This window comes from Mustela nivalis (assembly GCF_964662115.1).
Source record: "Mustela nivalis genome assembly, chromosome: 8".
Taxonomy (NCBI): Eukaryota; Metazoa; Chordata; class Mammalia; order Carnivora; family Mustelidae; genus Mustela; species Mustela nivalis.
The window spans coordinates 6,937,206-6,961,100 of NC_139027.1; the positions used below are offsets into that span (position 1 = coordinate 6,937,206).

Here is a 23,895-nt window from a genome sequence, read left to right on the forward strand (position 1 = left end):
AGGTCATGAGCAAACTAACCAAAGAAACTGCCCCGTGATTTGAGCGGTCAGGCATATTCAGAAGCTAAAACCAGCCCTGGCTGTGGCCACTCTCTCCTACCACCACCACCTCCGTGACCACAGCAACAGGACACGGGAGTAATTCAATTTACTTCCAACTCCATTTTGTCCACTTTGTAAAGACATCAAACCGGTAAACACCAAGATGACCTAACAGCCAGACAGCTGGGACCCAAGTCTTCTGGTCGCTATCTGATTCAGAGCAACTAGCACCTGAAGAGGAAGCTGTCATTTATTTTCAAGAAAATGGGCATGCCAGACAGGTAACCGTTTAAGCAAAACCAAACACCATCTGACGTATTAACATAATAAAGCACATGTCACATGTGCATCAAACATTTCCACACAAAAATGACATGCATCTGATCTAGCCAGAAGGGAAATTAACTTCTGAAACTGTGACAGGATGCTCAGAAAGCTGCGTCCTGAGTGTCGCAGGGGAATGCGTTCTGTAGGTCTGCTGTTCTTATGACCAGTACGTTGTCAGAAATGGAAACGGGCAGGATTTCCACTGTTGGGAAAATGCCTCACATACCGTGTTGCTGCTTGAAAGTGTTCAGATTAAAATAGGAAGCCCACATCTCCCCTTGGTAAAGACGCAAACAACTTGTCCATATAGGGACAGAACACTTATTAGCTTATTAGCTACCTGACTTCCGCCTTCACTTCCCATTTCACAGTGATGAATATGTAAGACAGATTACAAACAGCATCCCATGCATTACAAAACAATTTCATGCATAAAATAAAATTCAGTTACAACAGGTTTGCTGTGAACTTCAGTTGGAAAGGGGAAACACACACACACACAAAGGGCATCTGCTCTGCATCCCTTTCCTTTTGTTCATCAGTAAATACACAGGCTTTGGATCTAACTGTTCCACCAAGTGCCTCACATTTTTTTTCTCCATAAAATTAAGTCTTTTACTTTTTATAAGATATCTTATCCTTCTAGATCTTACAGGTTTATTAGCTTTATCTCTAAAACGTTTTTCTTAGAGAACAAAATTAAGCATATGTCCCACTTGCATTATTACAAATCAAGACATCTGAAAAAGATGTAACTTTGGTCTGAAAACTGAACTCAGTTTACAGTGAATTGTGTTTCTTCTTCAAATTTGTCTTTTTCTTCCTTGCAGAAGCTCTGAAAGTTCCATCCTCCCCATCGCCCCCGTATTCCAACAGCTTCTCCTGGACTCTCAGTCCCAGCACTGTCCCCTGTAGTCAGCCCAACACCCCACCATGTCCTCTGCCTCATGCAGGTGCCTTTCCTGCACTATCTAACTCTTTCCCTACACCCTTAAAACATGCCTTCTCTAGATGTGCATGACAGCACAACTCCTGAACTCTCTTCTGAGCTTGCTCCGACCCTCAGCCTATAAATTATTTCTCAGTGACCGTTCCCACATTCCGATCACCCCTTCACTGGATCACCTTGTCCTCTACCCCATGCACAGGCAGCGTCACGGCCAACATTCTACCAGACACTTACGCCTTTGATTTACAGTGAGAGAACTCCCAGATCTTTTTTTCACAGAAGCTGCGGTTAAGCCCTTCTGCCCATTCTGAACTTGCTAACTGTGATTTTAAAATCTTTTCCTGCCTCCTACTCCATCCATTTCATGTAATGCTCCTGAAGTTCAATTTCATGGATTTAACCTCTTACATAGAGATCAGGCTCTAAAGTCAAGCAGGTAAGACGAAATGGAGCTTCACCAAAATTAAATTTGAAAATCCCTTTGGGATAGCCTTCAGGAGGTGAAAGAGTACATTTCCCTTGGTGTTGGAACAGGGCAGATACACTCAGGGACTTGCATCTAGTGGCCTTGTCACAAAAAACAAAACAAAACAAAAAACCCACCTCTTAAATGGTCAGGATCACACTCGGTGTGGTGATGCTATGAGAGATACAAGGGGAAACAGCTTTGGAAGAAAATAACAGATCCAAGCAGCCTTTTTCTAGTGGTGTTCCTCGTCTCGATTATATAACACAAAAACTAATGGACTACTGTCTCTAGTCTCCCAGAATGACACGTATCTAATAACTTCCTCCACGCAGAGGAGAGAAGATAACCAATCATGTACAGTGGACACTTTGGAATTAGGACCGAATTCTCCTAGTTGAGAAAGGCTCCCTCCCACCCAGTTCAGTCCAGGACACGGGCCCACCACGTGGAAGGGCCACCACATAACAGCCACCGTGTGCTCCATCCCACTAGCCCCCAGCGCCCTGAAGGACTTCTACTTATATTTATGTAAGCTACGTGAACTTATTACGGGATTGTGCCATAAATTTAGTCAATGGCCACTAAGAAAATTTAACAAAATATTAGCAAAAATATCTCTGACTAATGAGACTGTGATTGTTTTTTTCCATCTTTTCTCTGATATTTAAAAATTTTTTTAAATAGCTATATATTAGTCTTTTAAAAAAGATTTTGTTTATTTTGGGGGGGGGAGCATATGCGCATGCACAGGCAGAGGAAGAGGGACAAGCAGACGCCCCGCTGAACACAGACGCCAACATGGGGTTCGTTCCCACAACCTTGAGATCAGAGCTGAGCCAAAACCACAGCCACACACTCAACCGACTGAGCCATCCAGGTGCCTCAGCTATATGTTACCTTTCTGTTCATACACAAAACCCACTTTTTAACTAATCTCCAAGAGTCTATAATGACCCTGGGAAATACTAATTAACTGGGGGAAAAAGCAAGGTATGAAACCACATAAGCAATGTTTCAGATTAAAACAATGGAAAAAAAGAACAGCAGAATATTAATGCGTTTGTCTTTGGGTGGTGGAGAGATGCTGGAGTTTTCTCCTGCTTCTCTTTATTTGCCATTTTCTCTAAAAGAGTGGCTCTGATGGTACAATGGAGGGAAATGCATTTTTAAATGCATTTTAAAATCAGATTTTTAAAAAGTTTTAAAAATCAGATTTCTTATTTTAGCAACCAAATTTCATCACTGCTTTCTGTTTCAAAAATTAATCACAAAATGAATGGCATTCGACTGCTCCTTCTCAACCTGCACTTTATATGCTCTGTTACAGATCAAACAATACCAAGTCCTATTTCCCAAATCATTTTCTTAACTTAGTTCATACTTATGACTTTACCACAAACTTTTCAGAATATCTGTTTTGCTCAAAGCACATTCCTTCCAAAAGCTACATAAAGGCTCATGGCCACGTAATGCCTAATATTCTCTGCCCCCGGCCTCCCTGAATTTTGCTACCATAAGGAAGCGTAAGAGTCATAACCAGCTGACCATCCCCAATGTGCCTGGCACCATGATACATGATCAAATAAATACATCTGTTCCCCACAACTGCCTGACAACAGCACTCCTCTCCCACAGTTCAAGAAACCAAGGCTCAGACAGGGTAAGTGACCCACTCACCCACTCAAGGTCTCAAAATTTGTAAGTGAAAAAGCTGGTTTTCAAACTCAGGTCAGACTAATGACCAAATCTCAGATGTTTCCGCTCTGCAACGTGGACTGAAGAAATGCATTCTAGATCCAGCTCTGCCCACCAGCTTGTCATCTGACTTTGAATAAATAACTTAATTCCTGAGCCCTAAATGAAGGAGTTGGACGAGCTGACCTTTAAGTTCCCTTCCTTCTCTATGGCTATGTGCTTCAAAAGGCTCCCCCATGCCCCTACAGCACACCAGTTCATGTGGTCTTATATATCCTTTGTATGCTGGCAAATTCCCCAGGGGGACAGTTTTCTTTGTATCAGGCACTGCCTCCCTAAACCAAGAGAATATACTGCTACTGGCGTTATGCAACAGGGATTTGTAACAAAATAACTTTTGTCCCCCTAACAGCCCTCTGCCTAAAGGAGCACTCCAGCAGAAAATGTGTCTTGTCACTTTTAGGAGTGAACATGGACACTAGCGTACTCAGGGCCATTCACCACACACCAGCTGGCCAGAGAGATCTCCCATCTGGGAATCTCCAAATACCAGAGGAGCAGACGCTAGAGGCCTCTCAGTACCGGCTCAGGATCGCACTGGATCCCCTGGACCGCTCATGGTCTAGATTCGAGCCACCTCAGGAGCATACACAGCACTTCCAGCACAGGGAGAAAAATGAAGGAGTTAGTTCTTTTCCAATTTTTAAAACAAATCAAGTCTGCATTACCCGGAAGAAAAGCCGACTTTTGCACAAGTTTCAAAAAGGGTCCAACAAAAGCTAAATGCCTGTACTTCCGTATTTTCCTTTTGCATTCTTCTAGGAAAGAGTTTATCCTCTTACCAGCATCGCTATTAAATCTTCTGGACAAGGTATTACTCTTATAAATCTGTCAGCACCTCCCAAATACAGAGATTGCATCACTCCAAAATGTTCTGATCTGACTGATTAGAATGTACCGTCAGGGCGAAGAACTGATCCTTATCCTACCGTATAAAAATCACACTCCGGCCCTTACGAGCCCCGTTCTCCACTCCTGTGATTCAGTAGTGGTAGCAGGAAAAGGCAAATGCAAAACTCTAACTTGGTATAATAGCTAAAAATTAACACTGCCAACCAGCCATCATGGAGGCTGACAGTCGTTACTTAAGATTCTCCAAATCACTGTCAACCTTCTCACACGTACTTGTTTTATTAATTTTTCCACACCTGTATTACTTGAATGCCTCGCTTCAGGTGCTAGAGGTTTAACAGTGAAAGCCAAAACATGATCCCAAATCCCTGTTTAATATTTATGTGTTTTATTTTTGTATTACTTATACCGTGATGAGGAAATGTGTAACTTTTTAAGTACATAAGTAAGTGTAGGGAAAACCATGGAAAACTATGCATGGCTCAGGGCAGAGGTTGGCCAACTTTATCTTAAAGGGCCAGTACACATTCCAGGTTCTGGGGGCTTCGGGTCTCCATGGCAACTACTCAACTCTGCCATTTTAGTCACAAGCTGCCAAGAACAATGCAGACATGAATGGGTATGCTATGTTCTAATACAACTATTTATAAAAACAGGTGGTGGTGTTCAGTTTGCCAAACCCTTGATCTAGAGCACACCCTTTGAGATTCGGATTCTGATCTATGGAATTTATTTTACAGCTCTAAATGTCGGCGACGGGTAGCAAAGCAAAATACTGTCTACCAACACACACGGGAATTCTGTCCTGCACAAATAACCCTCCAGACCTTTGAAAAGGCCGATTTGTGCCATCTGCACACGCCCAATTCAACATAAATTTACTGCATGTAAATGTGTGCCTTCTTAGACTTCCCCTTTGATCTGGTATAGCTGTGTCTGGTTCCCTCACTTAATTAACGGGCTAAATAAAAATCTTAACACGTTCGGGGCGCCTGGGTGGCTCAGTTGGTTAAGCATCCAACTCCTGATTTTGGTTCCGGTTATGATGTCAGGGTCGTGAGATCCAAGCCCACGTCAGGCTCTGTGCCGGGCACGGAGCCCGCTTGAGATTCTCTCCCTCTGTGCCCCTCCCACCCCCACTCCCACTCTCAATCTAAGGTAAATAATTTTAGCACATTTACTTGATATTGATGTGAGACTCATGATTTAACCATTTTCTGAAATTATCTCAGTTTTGGAGGTCTCACCAAGATGGACGACGGACTCCCCACAGCGGCAGGTAAAGCCCACCTGAGGAGCAGGCCTCACGCAAGCTGCTCAGGCCCAAGCCCAGCTTTCCTGGTGGCCCCCTGTGGTGAATGGGGGCGGGTGGCGGGTGGCAAACTCTGCTGTTTTTCTGATTTTGCTTTTAATTCTCCTGTCTACTAACTTCATGCGCTGGTTGGGTTCATTCACGTTATTCCCCCTTGGTGGCAGCAATGGCTGGGGATTTGGTTTCATGCTCTGGTGATCCCTGTAGATGGATTAATGGGTCATAGAGCTCTATGCGCCAACAGGTGAGAGCAAATGGAGACTTTGGATTTGGGGCCTTTTTCAGCTTATAGGGCATTTTAAATTATGAAAGGAGTTACGCTAAGCAAAGTGATAAGCTTCTGAAAGGTTTTAAGCAGTAAGTGATATACTCTTGTTTCATTTTTCTATTTTACACCACTCTGAGTTGCTGTGGAGAACTGACTGCAAGAGAGCTAACGGAGAAAGAAGAGCGAGCAGTGACGAGGCCATCCTGGCAATCCGGGTGAGGGGCGGGGGCTGCAGCACGGGAACACGGCAGGGTCTGAACCAAACCGGAAATGGAGGCAACGTGACCTGCTGACAGAGGAAGAAGGAGGCATGACATGCAAGGGCGAGGGGCACGAAGCTGGCTTCCGGGCTCTGGGCCTAGGTAACTGGGTGGATGGCGAGTCCTGCTGAAGCAGGAACACACGGCAGGTGTGGGGTAAGCATGGGGGGCTGGGATCAAGAATTCCACTGTGGACTCACCCGAGACAACGTGACTGTTAGATCTCCCAGTGGAGAACCCAAACACATCAGTGGATACATGACTGTAGCTCAGAGAAGGAAAGACCAGAGACAGAAATTTGGAAGTTATCGGCATTCAGGGGTCACAGAAAGCCTAGGGACAGACGAGCTCCTGAGGGAAAGCATATAAACAGAAGGGACCAGGCCCTGAAAGTCAAGAGGAGAGAGGGGAGGCCCAATCCCCGGACCACACACAGAAGGAGCCACCAGAGGAGACTGAGAAGGGCCGGCTGGACGACAGGAGGAAAACCAAGAGCAAATGCTGTTCTAGAAGCCAAGACAGTGTTTCAAAAAGGTGTGGTTGGCTGTGTCATGTGCTACTTAAAGTTAAGTGATCTATATGTGAGAACCATGTTAAGAAAGCAAGGGCACTTGACTGTACGCACACACGACTCTCCAGGAAGAGCAGCACTTTTCTCATTGGCTAAAATGCTCTCTGCTCTTTGCTTTGTTTCTAGAGATTATAAATTATGGAACAAATTCATCAGTCACCATTTTGCCCCCAAGTATATGCTTGGGGGCAAACGTAAGACAGGAAGAAGACCAAGTCCTTAACCCTGAACGTTAAGATTAAAACTGGTAAGATAATGTTATATAGAGAAGAGACCTAAAATGTCTATATAAGATGGAGAGTGGTCATTGGGGCCTGGTCCCCCCATGATATTCCTCCGTCACTGCACCCAGTCCCTCCCTCCACAGCACTTAGCTACACACTGGTCTACCATCACCCTCCCCTAGACTGTGCTCACAAAGGCAGGTGGGAAGACAGCTGCATTCAGGGACACAGTCCTGTGTCCAAGCACATGCTCAGTATGTTCTTGCTGAACAAAGAGAAGCACTGGTCAGTCTCCTCCACTGACTTTTATAGCACAGGAAAAGACAAAAAGGCCAAGAGACAAAAGAGCAAAGGAGTCCCCCACCTAAAAATTTTAAGCACTTACTTTTCACATCCTGTCAAGTCTAACGTAATATAACTTACTTGCAGTTTGGATAGCTGATAAAGATATGTTGACTTCTCAAGAGGTGAAGGTAAGGAGTTATTGTTAAAAATCACTCTACGGGGCGCCTGGGTGGCTCAGTGGATTAGGCCGCTGCCTTTGGCTCAGGTCATGATCTCAGGGTCCTGGGATCGAGTCCCGCATCGGGCTCTCTGCTCAGCAGGGAGCCTGCTTCCCTCTCTCTCTCTCTGGCTGCCTCTCTGTCTACTTGTGATTTCTCTCTGTTAAATAAATAAATCTTTAAAAAAAAAAAAAATCACTCTACGGCTATGTTCGTAAGACTTCTGGAAAACTACGCCAAAGCACCCCAGAGCAGGAATAATTGAAATCCTGGACTTAAAAAATAAAAGACGCCATATCTGTGAGTGGCCACATAGCAATGACCACCACATATCCGGAAATACCAATTTGACAGAGCGGTTGAGTTCAGAACTAGACTAACAAATTCAATCTGTCACAGACAGAGCAGGCAAAATCCTGCATATTGAAATTTCTCTGCTTTGGTCACAAAAGTCTATCAAGTAGAAAACACTGAGGAGAAAATTCCAGTACCCATTTTTTTTTTTTTTTTAATTTTTTTTTAGATTTTATTTATTTATTTGACAGAGAGAAATCACAAGTAGATGGAGAGGCAGGCAGAGAGAGAGAGAGGGAAGCAGGCTCCCTGCCGAGCAGAGAGCCCGATGCGGGACTCGATCCCAGGACGCTGAGATCATGACCTGAGCCGAAGGCAGCGGTTCAACCCACTGAGCCACCCAGGCGCCCACCAGTACCCATTTTTAATCCTTTGCTGAAGCAAAAAGCCAGTGTGTCCAAATACAAGCATCCATACAGTGACTAGAAAGTTTTCCCACCACTTCCTAAGGGTGACTTCCAAATGCTACAACTGAGTGATTTCAAAAGCACTGACACCCCCTCCCCACCAAAAAAACCAGACAATACTTCCTTACAGTGTGTCTCCCTAAGGACCAGAGCACAGACGTTTGACCCAAACCAGTGATTAAGGCCCTATGAAGGCTGGAGCACATGAACCCAGTGACGGTGTCAGAAGCCCTTGGTTCTACCACAGGCCTTTTTCTAGATTTGTGATAACTCACTAAAGCGAAGAGACTTATACTCATTCTTTAGTCTGAGCCCTTTTATTACATTTCGCAACTAAAAAACGTTTATTTCCTTTGGCTTTACATGCCTCTGTGAGGATGTGTGTGTGTGTTTTATAATTAAATGAAGCAAGTATTCTTGAGTGTTTACGCTTCCTAACACCCTAGTTAACTCTATTTGCAAAGACAGAGTTTTGTGGGACTTATGCATGATGCTGGCTAAGTTCCAGGGCTATTTCCCAACAGAAACAAAAGTGCTAGTGCAGGCTAAATATAATCCTTTATGTTTTTATTTGACTGCTGTTTTTATTTGTAATATTTGAAATCATGGACTTATAATATTTGAAATCCCGCCCCATTTTCAGGTACCTTGGCTCCAAAAATACTTTCCAAATTTAAAACATACCTTTAAATAGTGAATGTTAAAAATACTTAATTCTTGGCCGATTTTTTACAAATAATAAAAACACTTCAATAAAAACAACTTAGTTATCTTTTTTCTAAAAATAAGTGTTTTAAAATAAAATACTTAACTACCAATATTGATTACTGGGTTCAGTGACATTGCATATAATCTTTGTAGTGAGTTAAACTTACATGTTTTATTTTTTTGTTTTGGGGGGGTTTGTTTTTTTGGGGGGGGGATCTGACGGGGAATCGGGGAAATAGAATCTCAAGCAGTCTCTACACCCAGTGTGGAGCCCAATGTGGGGCTCGGATTTCACAACCCGGAGAGCATGACTTGAGCCAAAATCAAGAATCAGATGCTTTAACCACTGTGTCACAGGCGCCCCTACCTATTCTAAAAATAAAACTTTAACTTTTATTCTTCTAAATCAAATAGCTTCCTAAACAAATAATGATGCATTTTCCTTTTACATTTTTCCTCAAAGTTATACATCCATACATCTTGTCAAGCATGCAAGCAATCAACTACCCGGCTGTGAGGGGTTTCGGGAGGTCCTGACATGCCGGGGGCGTGGAACTAGGGACTCACCTCCAACAGAAACATTAACCACACTGGCTGGGTTTCGAGCTGGGTGCCACAGGACCCTTGGACTCCCTCTAGAATCCACACAGTTGCCAAAGGTTTAATTATAAAGAACTACCCGAAAATTAAGTTACGTTACAGAGGAAAACCAAACCTAAAAAGCGATTCCGGGCATTGGTCTCAGGAGCTGCAGTTGAATTAGAGCGTGGAATTTAAAATGCGAACAAACTGGCAAAATAACACTTCCTGGTCTCTGAGAGGGGAAAAAACGGAGTGTACTGAAAAAAACAGGGTAAGGGCTGGAGAAAACCCATCTGGCCATGAAAAGACCAGTTATGGGGTTCCGTATGCGGCAGAGTGTACAGTCAGGAATTGTACTTAATTTCTAAAGATTTCAAGTGTTCAAAAAAAATGGTATCAGAGAGAGACACAAAACTTAAACTAAAAGAACATTAAGCGGTCTTCCTTTTATAGTAGAGGCCCAAAGCAGGGGGCGGGGGGAAGAGCTTTCATACCTGATTTATAAGATGTTAAAACAAATCACAATGCAAACCTCCTAAATTTGGCACGAATTGTATATTAAAAACACACTTCCCTGGTTTTATAGGCGTCAAACAAATTGTTGTGCCAAATATCAGCTTGGTAAGTTTGATAAAATCTCGTGAAAAATGGCAGGCTTTCAGACCCCTGGGCTCTCTCCTTGCTCTGAAGGAGTCTTACAAAAGGATAGCATCCAGGTAAAGACAAGGGCACTATAAAAGCTCATGCAGCGCAGGGAAAGGCAGGTCAGGAAGGAGCGCTGAGTACAAGTCCCTGCGCAGTGTCGAGCCCGGCACGGACGCTGCGCTCCCGCTCCGCCACATGTGGCCACCCGGGAGTGTCCCCTGTGGGCTCTCTGCACAGCCCCGGCTGCCTCCGAGCTACAAAGGAGAAACTAAGAAGGTCTAAGGCTAAGGTCTGTCAAGAAAGCAGTTTCTCACCACCTGGCTAGCACGGACCCCGATCACATATTCATGGAAGTCCCTATTACGTGGAATCACCCCCAAGGGATGGACAGACGGAGTGAGAGTAACGGGTCTCCCGCAGGTCTGAGATGATACAAGCGTCCCAAACCCGGCAATGACAACGAAGGCAGAGAACCAGGGCAGCGGGTGACGGAGGGGGAAGGGACCAGGAGCACGCCGGTGTGGAGCACTGAGCAGAGGACGGAAGCGGAGCCCGGCATACGCCTGCGACTATTGTCACGCTGTGCACTAACGACACTGCAATTACAACGAAGGCAAAAACAACAGACAATAAAAACGTGTTAGGTGATTTAATGCCTTGGAATTAACATTTCTGAAGTTAACTGAACGACCCAGACAGAAATCTGTATAAAAAATATGACTTCACAGCAATATCACAACTGAAAAATATTACATCCCAGTATTAACAGTGTTTATAATACTATCAAGAGGGAACGGGTAGTTTTTATTTCCTCATACCTTGTAAAACAATTGGAATAAATAGAAACATACATACGTTGTTCGTCTAATCAAAAAAGTTGTGTGTTCCTTTTAAAGATCTTTTTATAAAATGGAGAAGATACCAAAGGGAGAACAAGTTTTACTCTTCCTCTCCCTCTCCCTCCCTTTGCCCCCACTCCCGAGCAGAAACACGGCTGCAGTCTCTGGTCTCTCCTCTCCCTCACCCGCGGCCAGCCTCTCTCCCAATCCTTCCCCCACTGCCGCCTGCGGAGCACGGATGGGTGAGGTGGTCTTAGCGCCCAAGCTCTCGGGACAGCCCCTCCTGCCTCCACAGCCAGCGGCTCAGGGCTCTGAGGCCTGTGATTCCTTATCCACTCAGCGGCCCTCCTGATGCGGCCCTCCGTGCCCGCAGACCTCCACCTCCTTCACTGGTGTCTGCCCCATCCATCCGACCTGGGAAAGCTGCCCCAATCCAGGCCATCGACACCCTACGGGCAAGCGCGAAAGACCAACACACAGTAAGCACTCCGAAGAGGAAGAGGAGGAGAAACCTCTCTCAGGACGAGAAGTAACACTTAGGAGGTGATCTCTCTTGAATACCAGGTCACGCTGACCGAGGCGCGGCGTTTCTCATGATCTGTACAGGCCTGCATCAGTAAACACCTGTGAGACACACCATGTGGCAATGCAAGGGTAACAAAACTCTGGAATTACCGCCTGCCAGTTCAACCTTGTCTCAAATCAGAACTCAAAAGGCCACAACCACTAAAAAGGAAAGCATGGGGGCACGTGCACCCTCATCTGTCCTGCGCGTGGCCATGGCATATTCTTATGAGATCCTGTCTAAGCCATTCTCCTGTGGCAGCCAAAATAATCCTTCCGAAATGCAAATCTAATCGTATCACTCCCCCGCTTAGAGCTATCCAGGCCTCCCTACCGACAGGCCCACCAGGCTTACAAGACCTCTGCCATCTGGCTCTTGACCCCCATCCCTCTCTCTCTGCGCCTCTGCCACGTGGATTACTTTCTCCTTGATGTCTGCACCCCAGTCCTTCTACTTCTCAGATCTCTCTCCCACCCGCACCCCACCCTCTCCATCCGGCGCACACAACCATCCTCCTGGTCTCTCCTAGACAGTCCATTCCCATCGGCAGGTTTCTGAGTTCCCCCTGCACCTCCCCCCAGGTCCCAGCCCCACGCCGGGTGGTGCACCTCCCCCGCTGAATGCTCCGGAGCACCCCCCCCAACTTCCTCCCATGAAGCCCTCCTCACTCTGGACTCAAACTGGGTCCCTTCTTCACTCCATCACCCGGCCAGCATCCGGTACTGGGCCCGGCCCACAGCTGATGCGATCAAGAAATGTATTCACAGTGAGGACGAGGAGAGACAGACAAACTGACAAGAACACAGAAACAGTATCGGAGAGGCCGGGGAAAATGGCACAAGTGACAGCTTAGCACGTGTGCTGCTTGAACGGCCTTCATTTCACTAACAACCTAAAGAAATATCTCAAAGTGTTTTCAACAATTTACGAGTTTCCTGAAACCACAGAAGTCAACATCCACCACAATACTTTCTCGGGGAAACACACCATGAAGCTATTTCAGAAGGACCGAGATCAATACAAAGAACTTTCCCGACTGGAGGCTGACAGCAGTTACGGAGTTTACCTCCCAGAGTCCTGCTCTGCAACACTCCTCACCCCCACCCTCTTCTCCCCAAATCTTGGAAAGGGAGCTGTTTGCCAGCCAAAAGTAATCTAGTGCCAACTCGTCCTATGTGGTTTTCTATTTAGGAGATCCTACCTCCCCACACCTCGGTCTTCCTATAATCTGAAAGGTAAAGATAGGGAAGCCTCTGTCCTATGCAAGAGAATTCTTGAAGGCAGAACACAAGGCCAGGCCTGGGCCTGCAGGCTGCCACAGACCGGGCCCACCTGGACAGTTTCTTTAGGCAGAACTTACTTGTAAGAGAAACAAGATGACTGGAGAGTACCAGGCTGCTGGTTTAGAATCAGACCTCCTGATCACTGATAGCTTAAAGTTCACGGTTCTAAAATACTTGGAAACAAAAACTGAATGTAAATCTGAAGAATGAAGACGACTTCTGAATGTCTATCTCTGCACACTAGGAAGCGGTTTCCCCTAAAAGCACAGTGAAGCGTTATTTTACTGGTTCCAGGAAACAAAGTGAAACTACAAGTGAGTCCACAGGGTTTAACTTGCACGACCACATGCAGACCCAAAGGCCTCCAATATGACCAGTTTAAAAATAAACTGTCTTTGCTTATCCTATTTTTACCGTAACTACAATTCATGTTACTTACCGGAATGTAATAGATGCCCATCTTGGGGGTTTCGTTGGCAGTAAGAAGCATCCCTAAAAACAGACACATTGAGAAAGGTAAACACATGGGGAAGAAAGAGGTGCCCTCTTCCATTTGTCTAACACTTGGAAATGTTCCAGCGCACAGCAGAAGAGCTCGGCCTGGAGGCCAGGCGCCTAGGAATCAGGTCATGGGCTTCAGTCTCTGATCCTCCTACACGGGCGCCTAAGTATCCTGCAGACCAGCTTCCCCATCTGTAAAATGCTCAGGCCGTACTAGCCAAGTAAGTAAGCTCTTTCTGCTGCTATGCGCTCAGGTCCACATCAACTCTGCCATCGTTTTTAAGGGGGAGTTTGACACTTCAGACACACAGACAAAATGCAGTTCAGGTGCACTATTTATAATAACAATGAAGATATGAAAAAAGGCTTCTTTCCGTTAATCAGGAATCAAAGAACCAAGGCAAAGCATCTCCCACAAAATGTCACAGCAAAGTAGCTCCTGAGGTTTGCATTAAGCTTCGCACCTGAACTGCAAACAAAATGACTCAAGGGGAACGCTACAGCTGTAGCCACACGAGGAAAGACCTACACAGCACCTAACAGCCCTTACTCTACCCAGTCATTTCACTCGCAAGGGAGTTTGAATAGACTCAACTAACAGAACCGCATTTTAAGAGAGCAGAACTGAAGTGTGGGCCCCTGGTGAAGGCATCCCCCTAAACCGCAGGAGCAGCAGCACCCACTGACCCCGATTCTGCTCTGGTTCTGTTCTCCGCTCTCTGCCACACCTGTAACCTGCTCGTGCCCACAAGCCCCGACCCAGTGCCCGTCCTCCTGGCCCCACTCCAGAATGATTTGCTTTCCGTACAACTGAAACCAGCAACCGTCTGGAAATTCTTTCCAACTCAGCTAGCTGCCTTCGTAGAGATTACGCTGGTGGACACTCAACGACCCTCTGAAATAAGAAATAACAGGGGCACCTGGGTGGCTAAGTGGGTTAAAGCCTCTGCCTTCGGCTCAGATCATGATCCCAGGGTCCTGGGATTGAGTCCCACATCGGGCTCTCTGCTCAGCAGGGAGCCTGCTTCCCTCCTCTCTCTCTGCCTGCCTCTCTGCCTACTTGTGATCTCTGCCTGTCAAATAAATAAATAAAATCTTAAAAAAGAAAGAAAGAGCAGCATTCTCATTTTACAAATGAAAAAAAAAAAAAAAAAAAAGTTCAAAAGCACCGAGTGCCCTGTCCCAACCTAGAGAATTTTAGAGCCAAACCTTTTCCTATACCCTTTAGACCCGACGAAAGAGGCTTTCTGGGGACTGAGGAGACAGATTACAACCAAAAGGAAGGTTCTTGCCAAAGATATTCTCTAAGCCTGGCTTCACTGGCTCGACTCTGAACACAGATCATTCAACAGTGAGCATTCCTGAAAGAAACGTAATCACACCTACCCAGCACAGCAGAGAAAAGGCTCTAATCTAACTATCCCCCCAAAAACCCAGACTAGACACGGCAGGTTCTCTTCACAATGGAACAGGATCTCACCTAACCATACACGGACAATGACACAGCTGACCTCCCACCAGACTAAAGTGGGGAAGGGACTGAAGCCGCTTACGAATAAGACAAACAGGAAGCCTCACAAAGCTCAAGAACAAAAAGTTGAGAAGAAAAAAAAACCCCAAATCAGCAAAGGAAAGTTAGTTCAGCAGAAATTAAGATGATCACACGCAAGAGAGGAGAAAAGTGTGAGGCACTGTGTCAGGAACTTTACTTCCAGATAACAACATGGCCTCAGAGAGTTAGATGACTTGCTCAAGGTCGCCACACAGCTAGGAAGGGCAGAAGCTGATATTCTACCAACTCCAAAGCCTGCGGAATGCAGGACTCTACAACCACAGTCACAACTAAGAAAAAAATGAAAAGAATTCTTGCATGGTCAAATAATAAAAAAATTTGGTGGCGCCCAGGTGGCTCAGAGGGTTGAGCCTCTGCCTTCAGCTCGGGTCATGGTCTCAGGGTCCTGGGATTGAGCCCGGGCTCTCTGCTCAGCGGGGAGCCTGCTTCCTCCTCTCTCTCTGCCTGCCTCTCTACTTGTGATCTCTCTCTGTGTGCGTTAAATAAAAATCTTTATAATTAAAAAACAATAAAAAACTTCGAAGTGTCGGGGCACCTGGGTGGTTCAGTGGGTTCAAGCCTCTGCCTTCGAGTTAGGTCACGATCCCAGGATCCGCGGATCGAGCCCCGCATCGGGCTCTCTGCTCAGCGGATCCGTGGATCGAGCCCCGCATCCGGCTCTCTGCTCAGCGGGGAGGCTGCTTCCCCCTCTGACTACTTGTGATCTCTGTCAAATAAATAAATAAAATCTTTATTTAAAAGAAGAAAAATTCGAAGTGTAAATATAAACACTACACAGCAACAGGAAAAACGTTAATGTCATGTCAACCAGAAAGCAAAAGACAACTCCACACGCAGCGTGAGGACCGTGACTAAAACCACATGAACATGAGACAAATGTAAGAATTTCTCTCATGGAAGCAGTAGCAGTACTTGGGAGATGGTGGTATTCTGAATGGTTTTCCCTCCCCAGTTTTCTCTGTAGTCACAGTTACAGTTTCAACAATGATGGCATCAATTTGGAAAGAGAGGGAGATGCTCACTAGCGCCTACAGTCAAAAGAACCCGCCTCAAGTCTGACACGAGCCGCGCAAACGCTACCCGGCGTGCTGTGCGGCCTCACTGGGAGCCACAGAGACTCCAGGGATCCAGAGAAGCGGCCGGAACAGCAGCCCCTCCCAGGAAGCGCGCACACATCGACTCTCCCCTGCATGTGCTTCAGGGCTGAAGGATCCACCGGGGCTCGGAGTTCAAAATTCAAAACTGTGCTCTCTGCCAGTGCTGCTCCGTCTGCTCCCAGGGCCAGTGTGCAAGTGGGGCCCCGGCCAGGCGGGAAGTGTAGGAACGGAAGGGAAGAATCTAGAAACCCGTGCAGTCTTGTGACATTGTCTTCTTGTCATTCATTCTTACTACATTTAGGAAAGTATCGGGCTGCCATGGATGGAAAGTTACAAAGGAATGGCAAACTCTAGGTCTTTCAGACACTCACGTGCCCGAGGCTGGCGGCGGTCCCCGCAGGGACAGCGTGGGGCAGACGGTGGGTGCGGGGCTGTGCCTGAGAGGAGAGGCCGGGGCATCTCTCCCCGAGGGCTCAACTCCCGACGTAGGCGCGGAGCGTGCGCTTTTCCCAGAGGCACTGAGGGTACGTACAGATGTCCCAACCCACTCCTGTCGATGCTGGGAGTGGGCACGACGCAAAAGGGGAGGCCACCACCCTCCCAATGAAGGCAGGGTCTGGGAGCCCAGAAGAGACCAAGGAGACCCCCACTGGCAACCCGACATGAACCCTCGGCCTCAGTTCAGGCTTTCTGGGCGCAAAGCGCATCTTCTCTTCTCTATCCCCACAACTGGACCCCAGCGATCCTGACTCCCGGTTGTGGCCAGACCCAGGCACCGGTGCCCACGGAGCCGCCACACTGTCACAGAGCTGACGCGTGGTCACAAGGCCTCAAAGTGCCACGCAGCCTGCCCGGCGCCGCCAGCCTGCACACAGCCGCCTGGCGCCGTGGCGATGCTGGAATCGGGCTGAATGAGCAACGCCAGCAAGACGGAGAAAGGAGCCAGGAAGGCGGGACCATTTCTCAATATTCTGAGCCACCTCTGGTTAGAGAAGAACAGGACAATGCTGCAATCGTGATGCGGCTTTAATTACTTCCAAATGAGTAAGTGAGAAGATAAAGAAAGAAGAACGTTTTAGCTTTTCTAAAATATGATTAAGCTCGTGATGATTAAGCACAAAGCAGCGAGAGCGGGCTGAAGGGAGACGACAGAGCGCGGCGGAGCGAAGGGCGCGGACCAAGCCTGCTCACAGCCGAAGCCCCTGGCGCTACTCTGCTTGCCAGCTCAGGAAATCAATTATTTGGCTATTTTTTATGTTTGATTCACTTTTCATAAGTTATTTGACAGTCAACTTGTTCTTCTGTCTAAAACATCACTCTCAACCTTTTTATCTCTCAGAAAAGCGTGCTTTACAAAGGAAGAGACCCGGTGGTCTCCTTAACCCAGGGATCACACTGCCCCTCGCCTGCCCTGGAGGGCTTCGGGAGGGGGTCGGACACGGAGAAGTGAGCATCTCCCTGATCCAGGATATTTAATCGGAAGTCTATCAGAGTCAGATTGAACCTGTACTTGAGAAAAACTACACAGGCTGGAGGCTCATGGTAAACAACATTATGAAAACCAGCCACACAAATCAAGGGTGAGGGACATTCTCTGAGGCAACTGAGCGGATTCTGGAAAAGTCAATGTCACGGAGAAGGCAAAAAAAAAAAAAAAAAAAAGACGGGCAGCAGGAGGACACGGCTATTACAATGGAAAGAAACCAAACATGGCCACACCTCGCAGTAACACACAGCCCTGATCACAGCCTGGTTCCAAACAACAGGCTACAAAAGGCATGTGGGGGACAACGGGGAATGCGAGAATGGCCCGGATGTACACGAGGGAACTAGAGTCAAATGGGCCGGCGGTACGCAGACTCCCAGAGGAGCATCCCTACTCCCACGAGAGAGCTGGATGCTGCACGCCCCCAGCCGACTTCAATACCTCGCACCGCAGCAGCATCCTGCACCGGGAAAGATCCCAAGTCTGGGCCAGCACCGTGCAACAGAAATATCATGCAAGCCACACATGGGATCTCTCACATTTTCTAGTAGACACACATAAAAAAAAAAAATTTTTAAACGAATACAATGAATTTTAATATATCTTATTAACCCAGTGTGTCCAGAATATTTTCACATAAAAAATTAAAGATTTCACCTTTTTTTTTGTTAAGAAAGAGAGCATGCCCACATGTGTATGTGGGCATGCACACAAGCAGGGGGAGGGCCAGGAGGGGCAGAGGGAGGGGCAGAGAGAAAATCACAAGCAGGCTCCACGCCCAGCACAAAGCACAATGCAGAGCTTGGACCTCACCACCCTGAGATCATGACCTGAGCCGAAATCAAGAGGTGGAGGCTTCAGCGATGGAGTCCCCAGGCACCCTGTCTCACATTAGCTTTCTCCTGCACAGTGTCTCTGGAATCCGGTGAGCACCACACAGAGCACATCTCAGCTCGGCGGAGGTGCACTGCCAGCTTTCAAGGGCCACATGGCTTCCTGCTCTGGGCACCAGCTGCCCCTGCAAACTCTCCCCCTCAACCCACCGAAACCTGCTCGCCACCCTTGTTCTGACTTCAATTCCACCTGGTTTTACTCGTCTTCCCATGCAGCTCAGACCCCATTCCGGACCGCTCCGAGGAGGACCCCACCACCCTCATCTGCTGTCTATTTCTGAACCCGTCAGAATTCGACCTCAGCCCCACTACGGTCATCCCAGAGACACAGCTGATCACAAAACTGCTGCTTCCCTGCTTTCTTGGGAGAGCAGCATGGAACCAGAAGGGACAAGGGCTCCAGATCCGGGACAGGCTGGCTCTAGCCAAGGCCCGGCCATGCACCAGCTGGTGACCAACTCCAGCCCGGTCACCCAGCCGTTCTCCACTCCTACGACGGAAGACCAGCGGACAGACAAGCAGAAAGGAAAAACCATGCACGCCACTAACTGCACAGGGTTCTGAAAAGACAAGCGATCCGTGGGTATCACCGTGCCCCAAAGCAGGGAGCAGAGCTGGTTCCTTCCTTCCCGCCTAAGCCTCCGCAGGCCTCACCCGTGCTGAGCGGGCCCGGCCGCCCTCCCGTACCAGAGCCTCTGCTCCATTTCAAACGTGGTCACTTCTCTTGCCCGCATTCTGTCCCTTCCCGTGAAGTCTCTCAGCCGGCTCCTCCTTCTGCTCACTGGCCCGCGTTCTGTCCCTTCCCGTGAAGTCTCTCAGCCGGCTCCTCCTTCTGCTCACTGGCCTCTAAACAGACTTCGGGGCTGCCCTCTACCCTCCCCCGGCAATCTCACACGGCTCCCACGGCTGCCGACGCTGGGACCACAGCTCCTCCCCAGCACCAGGCCTGGCTGCCAGGGCAAGGCGGCGGTCGCGGCACAGCCTCCCAAGCGCCGGGCAAGCGCGTCACAAACTCACACTTCCGGGCCTTCCCCCAGACACCCCCCGTCGGTACCCCAGGGACCGGGCCAAGGCATCTGTGCAAAGGCTCCTTGGGTGATGTTGACGAGCCGCCAGGGGTGAGACCCTCGGCCGGACACCATCACTGACCTATCGTCTCCTGATGTTTGAACGTTTAAACAAGAGCACAATCTCTCTCAACTTGCTCAGTCGCTTCCGTTCCCTATCAACCCGGAGTATCCCTTCTGACTTATTTCAGTTCAACACCAATCTACCCTTTACACGCCAGACAGAACCGCCCTCTGAAAGCATGGTCTAAGCAGGTCCTGACTACGACTGAGCCCAAACCACTCAGCACGTGATTCCCGGACCCGCGCCCCCTTCCTTCCTGTGGAAACCATCAGGGCACAAGCACATAAGGCTCCACCCCTTTCCCAAACAACCCGCTACGGTACCCTACGGTTCAGACTGTGCCCGGGCCTCCTTGCCCTTCCTGCGCAGCTCCCTCACGTGGATCACGTGATCGCCGCAGCCCGCCTACCGGATCTCACTCATCACTCCAAACACACCCTGCAGTCCCCCCAGGGGCACTGGCTGAAACCCCTCGCTCTAACGTGCTGTCCAAGGGCTGTTTGCACTAGACAGAATTTTTCCTGCTTTGCCTTGTATCCCTCCATCAAAATTATCTGTGTACATCTGTCCTCAGAATACAACACTGCTTGAGAGTGGGGACTACTCTGTACTTTCGCACCCCAAAAGTCTTCACAGATCTGTCCTGGAGGTATCGTTAAGTCTTGAAATCCATGAAGCAAGCCGGACAGCATCAACACAGATGACACCAAAACCCACGGCTTCCTGAGCCTTGTGGGTTATCCAGCAACCCCAGCCTTCTCCAAAACCTTGACCTCAATTTCCACACTACTGCTACTCATATAAAAGAGTGAAGAGCGCATTAAAATAGCATCTCACCTACCGCCTGCCTAGGTAGTGCTGGTGTCTACTAATAGGTAGGCTGGCTAAGGACTGAGTCACCGAGAGGGCCCTTTTCTGAATCATCCACACCACTTCCTGCTCTTGATTCTTCCAGTAAATATAACATCCAAGAATTGTCCTGACCAAGCCAAACTGCGTCTGAAGAAATGGAATGAGTTTAAAACCCCATAAAGCACCGCCCAGATTTATCCCCCTGCATAGTCTACTGCTACCTACCGCATACCTGAGTTGGGATAGAGGCAGACATCATTAATGTCATGTTCTGGCTCCAAGGAAGTAAATATTTTTCCCTAAAAGAATAAGCAAAAAGGAATTTTGAAAACAGTTACAGGAAGACAACTTTTAGCAATGTTCAGTAAAGACAATAAACCAGAGATCTGACATAACCACGCATTGCTAAGTAAAGAAATACATCACCTAGATGAAGCACAGCATTTAAGTTTCAAAAATGGTAGAGAATTCATTTTATCAATCTACCAAATGCTTTCACCTCAGAGATGGAGGACCGGAGGCCTATGGGAAAAAGGTGACTTATCCAAGAAAATACATAAAGTTTCATCAATAATATTCACACAGTAGCACAGGGTCAGGTTTAAGAAACAGCTGTACATCAACTTAGCAAAACTCTCCTAATCTGGAAGGCACATCCCAGTTAAACCTGTACTCCAAGAAACTGAAGGATGGGACACGGTCAGCAGGGTCCGATGAAGAAGTCTACATCAGACAGATGTCTACAGCTCTGAGGAGGATCGAGTAAGAGTGCAGGTAGAAAAGAACTTATAAAACAAAATCCTATAAACATGTAACCTGTTAGTTACCAGGAATGGCTAACACACTTTCATATTCAGTGTGGAGGTAGGGGGAGAAAGGTGCTGCATTTGTAAAAGTTAAGACAGTAAAAGAAACAAGAGGCAGAAGGTAAGAAGACGGGAGGGGAAAAAGGTGATGAGAAAGGTAAATAGGGAGAGCAGGTCAAGCAAAACCAAGCAATCTGGGTGTTGGTTGAGGGCGCATTTAGTCATAACAACAGTGCCAAAATAAAACGCATTGCAGCAACTATAGCAAGATAATTCAAGAACTGATGTTGAAAATGTCCGCCAGCTCTTGCATTTATTAACTCATGTCAGAGGCTCCCGAGGTGAAGGAGTGGGGCAGGAAGCCCGCGGAAGGTGCTTCCTGCTCGCTCAGTGAAAAGCTGCAGCTAAATTTCTAATTCAAGACCCAACAACAAAAGGCCCATACTTTGCAAGTTAACCAAAAGAAAATTAAAAACAGAAGTTATGGTCCAAGCAGCCAGGGACTCTGGGACACAGCTGGAGTGTGACGGGGCTGCGGCAGACCTGGGTCCGGAGTACATGCAGCCCAGAAAGACTGACACTTGCCCTCTGGCTACTACTGCTGAGGCCACTCGACCTTCCACCCCCTCTACCTCCAAAATAATTAAAAAAAAAAAAAAAAAGGAAGTAACACTTTTTAACTAAGACACTGACGTTTGTAATTAATTAAATATAATTAAATATAAAGAACTCGTCTAAGCAATTACTATACTGGGGCGCCTAGGTGGCTCAGTCAGTTGAGCGTCTGACTCTTGGTTTCGGCTCAGATCACCGTCTCAGGGTCGTGAGATCGAGCTCTCCGTCGGGCTCTGCGCTGGGCACAGGTTCCGCTGCAGCTGTCCCTCGGGACCTCACACCACCTGCATTTTCTCTCTACATAAATAAAAATCTTTAAAAGAAAAAGAAGCACTTGCTATACTGAATCTTCTCCCATTTTGTTGACAGACTGATCTTTACTCTCTCAAAATACCTTAGAGTTTCAAAACAAAAAATGAGGGGCGCCTGGGTGGCTCAGTGGGTTAAGCCTCTGCCTTCGGCTCAGGTCATGATCTCAGGGTCCTGGGATCGAGCCCCGCATCGGGCTCTCTGCTCAGCAGAGAGTCTGCTTCCCTCTCTCTCTCTCTGCCTGCGTCTCTGCCTATTTGTGATCTCTGTGTCAAATTAAAAAACAAAAACAAAAATGAAAAACATAGGGTAGATGAAAACCAGAAATGGAGGCTTTTGTTACTTTTACTTTTTAAATGACACTTGGCATTGAGAAGAACATCTAATATTCTTTTTTTTTGAGAGAGAGAAAAAGAGAAAGCACATGAGTGGGGTGGGGAGAGCAGGAGAGAGAGAGAGAGAAGCAGATGCCGTGATGCGCATGGAGCCTGATGCAGGGCTCAATCTCACGACCCTGAGATCCTGATCTGAGCCCAAGTCAAGCTGGACATTTAACCGACTGAGCCACCCAGGCACCCCCACATCAAATATTGTTAAGAAAATAATGTTTTTTAAGAAAAACACTAAAAGGGCTGCCTGGGTGGCTCAGCTGGTCAAGCAGCTGCCTTCAGCTCACCGAGTTCCGCATCAGGTTTCTTGCTCAGCAGGGAGCCTGCTTCTCCCACCGCCTGTGGCTCCCCTGGCTTGTGCATGCTCTCTCTCTCTAACAAATAAATACAAATCTTAAAAAATAATTAAAAAAAGAAAAAAGAAAAGCACTAAGAAATTATTGAAAGGGGTCATACACAGAAGCCAATTATCTGAGATGGGCTTTAAAAGTATGAAATTGAGATACATAATAACGTTGACATGGAAAGATAATTAGTAGCTCATAAAAACTTTCCCAAGACTGTGAGAGAGCCTCAGGATCTAGGAGGTTCTCATGGAGCAGTGTTTTTAAAACACGATTTACTCTCTACCTACCTGAACATGTAAAAAGGCATGCCGGTTCTAGCAAACAGGCCACCTTCTCCACAGGAAGAAAGAAGTCTAGACTACTTGCCTACATACGAGTATTCTCTCTGCCAAAGTAACTGACTTCCAACTAAGCTCTCAGCTGGGTTTAGCCACTTTCCCAAAAGCCCACATGATGCAAAAAAGGCAACAGAAAGAAAAGGAACATTAGGAAAACACACCAGTTGGTAATTTCAACAAGAAAGTACGTACTGAGTTCTTATTCCACATTTTGATGATGCGCGAGTCTGCAGACAAAATCAAATCTAGCGAATCCTGGAAATGAACTGACTTAATGGGTAGCCCATACTGGTGATCCTTAACCAGCAATGGCTTATCCGATCGAAGGTCATATAATAAAACCTAATGAAAGAAAACAAATTATTTCTGTTTAAGCAAATTAAATATTTTATCTTAAAAAGCAACTTTGAAAACTTAGAGTAATGGCTACCATTTGTTTTACTGCCTCTTTACAAGCATAATGAACACCTCACTCAGGGCACAGAGATTCTAAAGTCTGACAGAAAACACTCCAGAAGAATCTCTTAAATTACCCTTAGAGTACACAGTTTTATGAGCTTACCAAAGAATAATTTTTTAGGCTCACTAAGACTGAGAACGACTGAGTTACGCTAAAAAGGGAACAAAACAAAAACTGTGTGAG

The 23,895-nt window shown here is 47.0% G+C and overlaps 1 protein-coding gene across 2 annotated transcripts in view; it reads right to left on the reverse strand.

Moving 5' to 3' along the window:
* NOL10 (nucleolar protein 10) overlaps positions 1 to 23,895 on the reverse strand; it is an 86,596-nt gene that overhangs the window by 40,172 nt on the left and 22,529 nt on the right. Inside the window, exons 11-14 of one of the 2 annotated variants that reach the window (XM_082745484.1) lie at positions 23,445 to 23,594; positions 20,681 to 20,747; positions 13,355 to 13,407; positions 12,993 to 13,088 (exon numbers count right to left, since the gene is read on the reverse strand). In XM_082745484.1, coding sequence (XP_082601610.1) covers positions 12,993 to 13,088; positions 13,355 to 13,407; positions 20,681 to 20,747; positions 23,445 to 23,594 — 366 coding nt within the window. The remainder of the gene's footprint in view (positions 1 to 12,992; positions 13,089 to 13,354; positions 13,408 to 20,680; positions 20,748 to 23,444; positions 23,595 to 23,895) is intronic. The other variant, XM_082745485.1, reaches the window with a different exon arrangement.